Source organism: Marmota marmota, unplaced genomic scaffold (genome assembly GCF_001458135.2).
Source record: "Marmota marmota marmota unplaced genomic scaffold, marMar, whole genome shotgun sequence".
Taxonomy (NCBI): Eukaryota; Metazoa; Chordata; class Mammalia; order Rodentia; family Sciuridae; genus Marmota; species Marmota marmota.
In genome coordinates, this window is record NW_026000206.1 from 7,444,400 (window position 1) to 7,456,508 (window position 12,109).

At 45.8% G+C, this 12,109-nt stretch overlaps 1 protein-coding gene across 1 annotated transcript; it reads right to left on the reverse strand.

Moving 5' to 3' along the window:
- Window positions 1-1,187: 1,187 nt before the first annotated feature.
- Tex36 (testis expressed 36) lies at window positions 1,188-10,390 on the reverse strand. The gene is given in 4 exon segments (XM_015498442.1): window positions 1,188-1,226; window positions 4,474-4,554; window positions 5,225-5,353; window positions 10,340-10,390. Coding segments are annotated over 4 exon segments (300 nt in total).
- Between the last annotated feature and the right edge of the window lie 1,719 nt (window positions 10,391-12,109).

Consider the following 12,109-nt stretch of genomic DNA (forward strand, 5'->3'; position numbering starts at 1 on the left):
GCAGCAGGTAAAACTGCAATTATGTCCAAATAACTGGTGACTTTGTGACTAAGAAATGTGCTGGGACGTTGAGTAAGAATTCACAGAAAGGGGGGCTGGGGCTGGGGCTCAGGGGTAGAGCATTTGCCTAGCATATGTGAGGCACTGGGTTCAGTTCTCAGCACCACATATAAATAAGTGAATAAAACAAAGGTCTACTAACTACTTAAAAAATACTAAAAAAAAAAAAAAAGAATTCACAGAAAGGAAGAAAGGGAGGGAGCAAGAAGGAATGAGAGAGAGAGAAGGAGGAGGGGGGATGAATCTTCAACTGAAATTGCAGGATTTGGCCCTGTCTGGGGAAGCCAGGTCTGCAGCTCCGATGTCCAGGCGGAAGCCCTGGAGTGGCACCTCTGGGAGCGAGCGAGCCTAGCTAGAGCCACCAACAGCCCCAGGAAGGGACATGCAGAGATAAGCACTTTAAAAGACTTGCCTTCTCCTTGGGGAAGAGCTAGAGATATCCATTTATATAATCAGAATAACATGACGTTAATATATGTATTAAACATTTATACTTGAAGGTAACTACTAGCAGAAAAGCAACAGAAATCAAAGGGAGCAAATAAATTCAGCCAATCTAGCAAAATAAGGAGGGGGGGGGCGGATAATCACGACCTGCACATGAGGGCTGGGGCTGTAGCTCAGTGGTAGAGAGCTTGCCTCACATGTGTGAGCACTGAGTTCGATCCTCAACACCACGGATATACATACGTACATACACAAAATGATATCGTGTCTGTTTACAACTAATATATATATATATATTAGTACATTGACACACATACTTGATTTTATCATATATATATGTATATTTTATCATATATATTCATATATATATAATATATATTATATATATATATGACATGCACACAATAAACAAGAAACATGAGAAAGGACAGAAATAAAACCAAAAACACAAGCTGTCATAATAATATGAATGGGTTAAATTCTTTCATAAAGAAACGAAGATTCCCGGATGTTTTAAAAAGCAATGCTGTATACTATTTATAATGGAAGACAAACCCAAAGCAATATCACTAAAAATGATGAAGACAAAGGAATGCAGCATAACCTAAATAACATTAGCAAAAAGGTGGTGTAGTGTCCTGGCAGACAGGTAGAGCCCAGGCTGAAGGCACTGAGGCCTGTCAGGAGCACTCCATGCTGGTGGGTGGGGCAAAGGCTGCCTGGAGATAAAACAATTGGGGTTACTGTGCTGAAAGACAAGGTAAGGCAAAACCAAGAATGCTTAGAAATTCAAGAATAATCTTAGAAGCAGAAACTGGAACATCAAGTAGAAAAATAAGAATAAGAAAGGTTGCAATAACAAGTTGGGCATTAATAAAAAAAACTTTGTAACTCAAAGGGGAAATTATGCTCTTTTTAAACCCTGATAAAACACTTCAAAATTACAAAGATAATTTCTATAATTCAAAAATTCAAAATCACAGATCATACACTATAAACTTACTATAGCCCATAAAACTAAATAGTAGCAACATCTATCAACTTTGTTAGATGGCCTAACCAAATTCTAACCATCTAGAAAATTCAAAATACTCTATAAATTATTTTTTAGTTAAAATGGAAATTAAAAATTAGATCATAGACTATTTAGAAGCAAATAATGATGATAACTTAATTAGAAAAACCTTTGCAACATATCCAAAACAATAATCTGAAGAACATTCATGGTCTTCATAGATTAATTAACCAAAATTACAACTGAAAACATTTCTAAAAGAATAGCAAAATAATAGTATTTTTAAATATTTTTTAGTTGTAGATAGACACAATACCTTTATTTTATTTGTTTATTTTTATGTGGTGCCAGGGATTGAACCCAGTGCCTCACATATACTAGTCAAGAGCTCTACCACTGAGCCACACTCTGGCCCCCAAATAATAGTATTTTAAGAGAGATTATACCACTAAATTTAAAATGAGTTAGATATATTTTAGGCAGATACAACAGCAAAATCTACCCAAAAAGAGGTAGAATGTTTGAATAGATTAATTCCCAAAGCAGAAAAGGAAAAAGTAGTTTTAAAAAACTTAACTCAAAAAGGTATTGAACCCAAGTAATTTCATGGGCAAATTCTGTCCAACCTTCTTTAAACTTAAAGTCTCAATGTTATGTAAACTATTCCAGGACACAGAGAAGGCTGAAAAGCTTGCAATGTCTTCTGCAAGACTCTGGTGACTCTGGTGAAGTGCCTGTGGCAGGATCCTATCTGAGCCACTAACAAGGTACACACTCACACATCTGTGTGTGTGTGTTTGTGTGTGTGTGTGTGTGTGTGTACTGCAGGCAAAGCTCCCCTTCCATCTGAAAACCATCACTAGCAGTGAATCATCAAGGTGAGATGGTCAGAAGGGAAAACAAGGGAGTGAATTTCATTTCTAGTTTTTTATAATTCCATGGTTTTTGAGTTCTCTTTTAAAGGCATGCTACTTTGGTGATTTAGATAACAACATTAATCTCTTCATTAGAAGAGGCAGGCTGGTGCATGTGTGGGTTCTATACTCAACACTGCAGAGGAAAACCAGAGATTGGGTGGTTGGTGCTGTTTTAGGTTAGAGCCACTTAGATTTAGTTAGGACACTGTAGACTGGAGGAAAGCCCATAGAATTGCCATGGGGATTCAATGAGACAATATGAGATGCTGGCCTCTGGCAGTTTAAGTAAATGATGGCTATGACTAACAGCATCGTCCCCACCATCCTGGACTTTCAGGTTTGGTGAGGATTCCCAGAGCTCTCCTGACCACCTTCTACCTAAGGCCCCGCAGCCTTGAATGTGCAGTTAGGGACATGGAAGGACATAGGCAAACCACAGTGTTACTAGGCACTAGGAATGTGAGTCCTCAAAATAGGGGTGTGTAAAATACAAACTGGAGTTTAAAGACAGCTTGGATTAATTAATTAATATATCATTAATAACTTGCATGTATAGATTACATGTTGAATTGATAATTTGGAGGAAATATTGTGTTGAATAAAATATATAAATTCTCGGGCTGGGGCTGTAGCTCAGTGGTCGAGTGCCTACCTCCCACGTGTGAGGCACTGGGTTCAATCCTCAGCACCCCCACATAAAATTAAATAAACATATTGTGTCCAACTACAACTAAAAAAAATTTTTAAAAATACAAATTCTCTTGACATATCTTCTTTTTTTTTTTAAGAATTTCTGTTTTAGTTGTAGATGAACACAATACCTTTATTTAATTTATTTATTTTTTTACGTGGAGCTGAGGATGGAACCCAGTGCCTCACACATGCTAGGCAAGCACTCTACCACTGAGCCACAATCCCAACTCCTCCTTGACATATATTCTGATAAACCTGTTGGTAGTTGAAAGTATCCTAAGTCACAAATGCATATAAGCTGTGCAGAATGTATGCATGCCTATAATCCCAGCAATTTGGGAGGCTGAAGCAGGAGGATTACAAATTCAAGGCCAGCCTCAGCAACTTATCAAGACCCAGTCTCAAAATAAAAAGGGCTGGGATGTGGCTCAGTAGTAAAGGGTTCAGTCCCCAGAAGAAGAAGAAGAAGAAGAAGAAGAAGAAGAAGAAGCCTCAAATGTTATGTAAAACTTCCTGGCCAACCTAGCTTAGCACTACAGGGCACTGTTATGGTCTGGCAGTTTCCATGGTGAGGCTTCCCAACCAGACCTGCCTGGGGGCTGCGGCCGCCTGCTACTGTCAGTCATCCCAAGAGAGTGTGGTACCATATATTGATACCTGGGAAAAGAGCAAAGTTCAAAATTTATGTATGGTTTCTCCTGAAAGCCTATTACTTTTGAACCCCACCATTAAGTTGAAAAAAATCAAACCTTCATAAGTAGAAAAACATTATTAACTTCACCTGTTTCTTTTTACTTACTAAAGCTCCAAGAAAATTTAAAATCACATACACAGCTTGCTCTATATTCCTATCACAGTGCTATTAACCACCACTGACAAGTGCTATCAGACTTCAAGTTCAACAATGACAGGGAACTCACCACCTGTAGAGAAAAGGTAACTAGGTACTCGGAAGTCCTTCCTTCTATTATGTTAGCTTTTCCCTCCTGGATCCCTCCTTGAGGACCCGGCTCTGTCATCCAGAGACATGCATGTTCCTCCTTCCTAGGACAGATCTTCACAAGAAAGCTCACAAGACACCATGTATGGGAAGGGCACTTTGGAAAAGCTTGAGAGGCACATTAACAGGACAGAAGGTTGGTGCAGACTTGAAAACTGCTGGCCACTTTGCGAACTCCAGGAGGCGTTTCTTGTAACCTGTCTGAGAGTTCTTGAAGACCCCACTCTGTTTGGACCCTGTTCAGTTTCCGAGATCAGTCCTCTGTCTCCCGCAGGCCTCTGCAAATCAAGAGCCCTGAGGCTACTCCCTGATTTATCAGTCATTTGGAAAGAAATACTCACAGAGTCAAAGTAGTATCCAGAGTTCTCAAGACTGTGACGATTGTCATGCACAGAGAAGGGGAAGTTGTCCTTCGCTGCTTGCTGGAAAGAGTGAAGGAGGAGATGGGAAGGCACACGTCAGAACTCCCCAGAACTCTGGGGCACTGTCAGACTAGTATGTGGCAGGAAGGAGGCCCGATGGGGCAGAGCGATCGCTCAGTGAGACGACTCAACCCGCCCCAGCAACAGCAGGAACATGGGGATGTGGGTGTACGTGTCGGGGACCTGAAACTCAGCCTTACTGCCAATTTTCTAAAAATCAGAAAAATCCTCTTTCCAAACACCTGCTCTGGAGGCAGGGATAAGGAAAGCATTCAGGTTCACAAAATAAAAGCTGAAAAAGAATTTTGAGGTCACATGGACCAGTTTCTCTAACCAGTAAGGATCCCAGGAGACCAGAACCCTGGTCTTGGCAGGACTAGGCCCACGCCAGCTCTTCCCCATGCCGCCACAGTGCCCTGAGTTGCTCATGAGCTGGCCAGGGAGGTGGACAGGGATGCCAATGACCCAAGAGCACCACCTGAGATGACTATAAGGAGCTCTGCTCACTGTGGACTAGGAGGCAGCCACTCTTACAGAATATCCAGCCTGGCACAAGGACCCAATAGGAAGTGGTCACTGTGCATGAGCCTTGCTAGGAAGAACTGCCGACCAGAAGGCCACGGGGCTGCCCCTTGAGAGCCACAGAGCTTGCAGCTGCAAGCCGACTCACCTTCTCCCGTTTGTATATGGGTGGCAGCTTCCCCTCCACTCATCCAGATGAGTGTGGATAATGAGGCTCTTTCAAAGTAGCACTAGTGATGGACTCTGGTGTCGTCTGCGTTAGTCCAATGTGAGGGAACTGGAAATCAGCACACACCCTGATTAGAGCTGGACCCCCCCCAGACTATAACCAAGGCTTAGTGTCTCCTCTGTAAGGTGACTAAAGTGCAGTTTGGGTGCTTCTGGCATGCAGTGGAAATGGTATGATTTGGTAATTTTCAAGACAAAAAAAAAATAAAATTGTAATAGTCCAGATCCATCCCTGCGGTTGTCTCAGGTCGTAGGACCATCCTGCTGTGTGTGTGGGAGCCTGGTGAGGAGGGTGAGGGCCTGGAGTGTGCACCTGCACGCTGGGAGAAGACACCAACAGGCTCTCTGCGATCCCCACTATTCCAGGAGCTCCCTCCTAGGATCCCATCAGAGGGATGGACCAACCTCCCTTCAGGTAGGCACGAAGGGGGCCTGAGACAAGGGGAAGTTGAGGGGTGAGGACGCTGACTCCCCACTGCTATGTGAAGCAGAGGATAGGAGAAATCAAGGAGGGAAAAGGGGGGAAGGAGAAAATGAAGGAAAGACAGGATAAGGAAGGTTATTTGGGGTTGTCCTCAGCATCTCCCTACAAAGGGAAGAAAGGAAACAGGGCTGGGCCGAGGGGGGTTGTCCCAAACAGGGCCTCAGCAGATGCTCTGGCAAGTTGTGGGCACAGTGTGGTCCTTCAAAGTTGCCCTGAATCGGGGTGAGGGGCTCTGGCCTTTGTGTGCTCTTTGGCCATGGGATCCCTAAGGTGTTCTCGGCACCCAGAGCAACGGTCCTTCATCCCTGACGCAAGCATGACTGGCACCGGATGCCCCTGGGAGCTCACCCTAGTTTATGTGAATGGCACTTCTTAAAAGCAATCCCAAAAAAATGAGCTTTGAAGTAGGGATCTCTGGGAGAAGAAAACAAATGGAAGCTAAAGCCAGCAAAAGTCAAGACCCGATTCTTCTAGGGAAGAAGAATCATCCCGTGGTGGCTGGGACCAGGCTCTAGGAGCAGAGGGCCCGAGCGCAGTCCAGCCCTCTCTCTCCTGCTAGGTGACAACTTTTCCAAGCCTCAGCTTTGTTTATCTGTAGAGTGGGATAATAATGCCTACTCAACAGGGTGGATTCGATTAAAAGAGAAAATGCATGTACCAGGTAGTGCTCCATCATGGTTGGCAGGTTCTCTAGTTGCTCATAGCTGTCCTCTTCTTTGTCCTCAAACCTAACGCCATTGCCTTGGGCCAGTCCCCCCTTCTTCCCTTTGGGAGTATGACATTGCTGCCCACCCTCTCAAGTCACAATACCACTGTGTATTCAGGAGGGTTTGATGAATGCCTGCCCACAGGTGTGTTCAGTATGTTACATTTGTGTAAAAAGGCCAGGGGGTCATGTTATAAATGTCATATATGTGAGAGGAGGGTGTGGAATCCATAGGAAGCAAAGGACACACAGTAATGGGTGGATCAGAGTGGAAGGAAGGAAGAAACAGAATGAGCCGTGTCAGCCATCACCATGGACGTGAGTAAACTATCCATGCACACAAAACCATGTGTGGTTGACAAGGACACACAGAAAGAGAAGAACTCCCTCTGAACATGTTTAAATGGCTGCCTGTGGGTGAGGGGAGGGGAAATGGGGGTCAAGGGCAATATACTCCTACGTGCCTCTGTGTGCACAAACTTTCCAGAGGACACACAGGGAACTGGCCACCAGGCCCTCTGAGGAAGGGCCCCAGGGAAGGGGTGACTTTCTCTCCACTGACCGCCACTGTGCACTTAAGTGTTTCTTAACTAACTTGTGTTATTACATTGTCTTTTTTCAACAAAAAATAAATGTATTTGTTTCTGTTGAGAAATGTCATATATATTCCTGGTTTTAAAAACTCAAAAAATAAAGAAAAATGTAGGAAGTAAAACACCCCCGAGATCCTATGGCCCTCTCCCCTTAACCCTTTGGAAACCACCCCTTCATGATCCTATGCAAATGCGCATCTATAGGCCCAGATCACTTGACATGATATGGTATGATACATACATGATATGCTATGACATCATGGATGATTACTTTATCTGTACGACTTCCAAAAGCTGTGGATACCTTTTTATGTATTGGTACTTCAGGTTGCCTTCTGTGCCCTCTCTGTCACCTCCACCGCACCCCAGAGGACAGTACTGAGTGATCCCTCGTGTGATCACCAACCCGTATACACATGGAGCTTTACACTGCTTTACCAATACCACATGGCATCGGACCTGCTGCCTTACCTTGCTTTTGTCATTTAACATATACCCTAGAGGTTTTCAGTCAACTCACACATGTATGTTTCTAGTTCATTCTGTGCCCTACATTATAAATGTTTTTGAAGCTACATACAACTAACACCAAGGGGCTCCAGGCTCACCACCCTCCCTGTGGCTTTCCTTGGGCCTGGCTGAGCCCCTCTCAGTTGGGGACACCTCTTCTGACATCAGGAATGATTGCTCTCACCCGGTAAATGACGACGGACTTGAGTTCATTTGTATTCTGCCAGTCTGTGGACTAAATCGCTGTTTTAAAAAAATGGCACTAGCATTTTAATTTCCCTCTTTTAACATATATATTTAATGGCTATAACATGATAGCTATGAAATAAACCCTTCTGTTAGATATTGTAACTGTGAAATATAGCTTTTTAACTAGTTGGCGGTGAAATTTTTGCTGCATTCAATCACTCAATGACTGAAATATTAAATAGGAAAGTGAAAGTATGTGGGAAAAAGCCTTTGCTGTGCGGCGACAGCCAGATTACAACCAGCAAGGTCAACTGCAAAATGACTGTCACCTCTAATGTGGCAATTACTGTCCTCCCAAATGGGCTGCTGCTGACTCCAAGCCAACAATTTCTTTAATTTTCTCAACTCGTCTACGAGTTACTTTGGGAAACTTCCTGATCAGCAATATTCTTTTTATATTCTTAGGTGCTGACAGCAGAGAGGACCCATGCCAAAGATTCAAGTCAAACCCTGGGGGACAGTGGCCTTCCCCCAAACCCGGGCACCAGGCTGCATTCCCAGGCTCTTTACTGGAGCATGGAATGAACTTTCTACCCTTGAAATGCAGACTCTTGCTTTCTCTAGGCCGTTTGAAATGACAATGTGGTTGTCTCTAGACTCTTGCAGCTGAAGTGGCCATGTGACCCAGTGAGCCAGAGGCAAGAGCCTGCAGGCCCAGCTCCTAGGAAAGCTCTGGATAAGAAAGGGGCAGCCTTAGCCAGCGGGTGTCTTGTCTTTTTTGTCCTTTGAACTTCCCCTATTTTCTTTCCTGGGCTGTGGACTCACTGCCTGGAGTTGGAATAGCCCTGCACTAAGGATGGCAGAATAGAAGACCGAAAGGACCTGGGCCTCAGAGGACTGGGGGGCCCTGTCCCAGCCCTGCACCCTGCAGCCATGCTTCTGGATTCTACTGTTACTTGAGAAACCGAAACCCTAACTGGTAAGATGCTACAGTTGGCTTTTTATGATATTCAGTCAAACATGATCCTAAATGATAGCTAAGTGATAGAGAAGTAGAAGCTACTTAGTTCGAGAAATTTGTATTTTTCTCTTTATAGGAAATTAGTGTTATATAGTGGACACTATTCCCCATTTTACTTTGGAGCTTCGAGTCAAATTCTTCCTAATCGCAGTCTCTTATTCTAAATACACTTAAACTGATTATAGATTTTTATTTTAATTCTACTTAATTTATTGTGCATATTTTCCATATATTACTTCCAATATCAGTGAAATGAAGCAGGGTGTGCATTTTGTGTGTGTGTGTGCACGTGTGTGTATGTGTGTGTGTGTGTGTGTGTGTGTGTGTATGGCGCTGGGGATGAAAGCTAGGGCCTCGCACAAGCTAGGCAAGAGCTCCATCCCCAGCCTTACACTGAGCACTTCTGAATGACTCATCTCATTAATCCCACCTTAGTATACTATGCTCCCATTTTACAGGTAAAGAAACTGAGATTAGACTATTTGTCTTAGTCCAAGGTTACATCTGACTAACAACAATCAGTTTTTTTAAAGACCCAAATTTGCCAAGGCCTTTCTATTTTTTTTTTTTTTTGCTTTAAACAAACAAATAAAAATTGTAACCGTTTTCTGCATATTGCTGCTCTTGAAAAAAGTCAGCCAGCTTTTCCCCAGGGTTTGCCTCTCCCACGGGTGTTGTGGAGGGCACCTGGAGGACTTCCTTTTGTGAGTGAGCTGTATCGATTGGAAACACTCAGAATGCACACAGCAAAGAGCCAACAAGAGAAGCCGGGGTCTGCAGGGCTGGGCCGCCCGCAGGAGGTGTCCTGGAGGTGCCAGAAGAGTGGCCGCCCACTGGACTATGTCAGGGCTGCCGCAGGGGGGTCCTGCTGGCAGGTTGCCTTGAGCCCAGGGTTTGGGAACAACCTGGGCAACATTTACAAAGTGGGGAGGGGCTTGGGGCTGTGCTCAAAGCTGGGAAGGGAAGGTTTCCCAGGGACAGGGAGGGGTGATGTGCATTCCTAGACTCTGCCAGTTTCATGGGGTGGGCTAAGGGAGTCAGATACCAGCGGACAGGAGTCTGTTTAGGTTTCTAGTTTAATATGAACTCCTTCAACAGATACTTATCAAGTGTGTCTTGTGTATTAGATGAAATTCTAAGCTTTGGGGAAACATCAGCGAGCAAAAAAGATCAAGGCCCAGCCCCCATGAAGCTTCTATTCTAGGAAGCAGAGATGACTAATGTTCGTCACCTATCAAGGTGGGTAGAGTCTGTCAGAAGATAGATGTTGAGAAAAAAAAGAAGGACTAGAACAGGCTGCCTAGCGGGCATCTACACGGTCCAGCGAGCAGAGAATTTTACCCGCATTATTTCATTTAATTCTCCTACAAATGTAGAGGTTCCGGTTTTACTGAAGAAGGAATTGAGGCCAGTGGAAGGGGCTTGTCAAAGGTCATGCTGCTTTAGGAAGAAGGGGATAGGCACCCACTTCTGTGCCCAAGACCACATCCATGTGGTGTGAGGAGGTGTCCAGAGGGCACCGTCTCTCTTACCCATCTTCCGTCCTTGTCTGGCGGAGGGTTGAAGCGTCTCCCTTTGGGCATTCTCTCCAGGAAGCTGAGGGGGGCTGAGGTTGGCACCCTCACTGCTCCATGGCCCCAGAAGCTCTATACACTCGAAGGGCCAGGCCTTCTCTCCCTTCCTGGTCTCTCCCCCTCAGCTCTGCAGGGGCGGGGGGCATTGTTGCCATGGAGCGGGGCTCACCATCACAATGGGTGCACAAGTCTTCTGAAGCCCCTGAGGATTCCTGTCTCTGGTTCCTTGCAGGTGAGGCTCCCCAAAGTAGGAAGCAGAGAGCTACCAGGTCCCAGGGGAGGAAGTCCCAGGGATGGGTCAAACAGGGAAGGACAAGGTAAGGTAATCCTGGAGTAATGGCGAACACTTTGCACCTCCAAATCCTGGAACTAATACTATTTGAGTTGATGTCCCCATGATAACCCTTTGTCCAACCTCTTAGTTACCATCCCTGGGCAGAGGGTGACCTTGTCCATATCAGGAGCACTTCTATACCAGGTTCCACACCTGCCACTGTCTCCTTCCATGACTCTCTGTGTCCCAACACACTTACAGGTGCTCTCTCCTGCCTGCACAGCACGGAGGCCCAAGGAAGTAGCATTCATGAATAGTTATTATATGCCACGTGCTACACTAAAGGAGACACTTCCCTGTGTTTTTATTTGTTTTCCATGACAAATTTCAACCTTTATAAATGGGGAAATGAGGGCCGCCCAGCCAATGGATGGGGCACTGGAGGTCAAACCAAGGTGATGGGTCAGTTCCAGAGCCCAGGAGCCTTTCCAAGGACCACCTGGCCTCCCCGAGGCTGCAAAGGCTGCTCCTGAAGCCTGGCCCTCCTCCCTGGGCCTGGCCCTCCTCCCTGGGCCTGGCTGACACACAGGCACCACCTTGCTTCTGCTCCTGACCGTGCTCGGCTGCCTTTCTCCTTTGCTGTCTGACTGACTCTCTCAGCTGCTCCATGGGAGGATAGAGTGACACCCACGGAAGCCTCTATCCCACTCTGTCTCTTCCTAAGAAATTATGTCCTTAAAACTCCCCTCCCAAATCACCTCCCTGGGTACTAACAGGAGTTGCTGAGGAAGTGAGATGGGAACTCGTCCTCTGTCAGTCAGACCGAGAGGTGGGCTCCTGGCTCTGAAGCCAGAGGTGCAGCAGGCCTGCTGCAGCTGGGACACTGAGAGCCACATGTCGGGAGAGGGTAGGAGGGGACAGAGCAGCTCTGCTGTGCTCCAGCCACTGCGCCCGCCCCAGGCAAGCCATGCTGACCTGGGGGTCACGACCCCTTCCTGGGACTCTTCACCTTCAGCAGGTGCTGCCGCCTGCTCCCCAGTGCCGCAGTGGAACTCCTCCCGCCCAGCAGCACCACCAGAGTCCTGTTGATCCCCAGCCTGGCCAAGATTTGGTATATGGATTAGGATCAAGTTCAGCTGGGACAGGAAACCCAAAATAACAGGGCTTAAACACAATCCATGTTTATTCTCTCTGTCGGGCAGATCTGCCACATGATCCTCAGAGATGAGGCTCCCCCCTACTTGTCACCACTCCGCCATCCCCGGAGAGCAGCTGTTACCTTGTGGCCCCAAATGTGACATCTGGATTCCAGGCAGCACAGCGGAGGAAGGGAAGTCCCAATATATCATGTTAGACCGATCCCCGACCCCTGGGCCAGGACACACACTTGTCATGAGTTTACGAAAGTCCCTGGCAGCTGCACACAACACTTCTTGTCATGTGACACAGCCTAA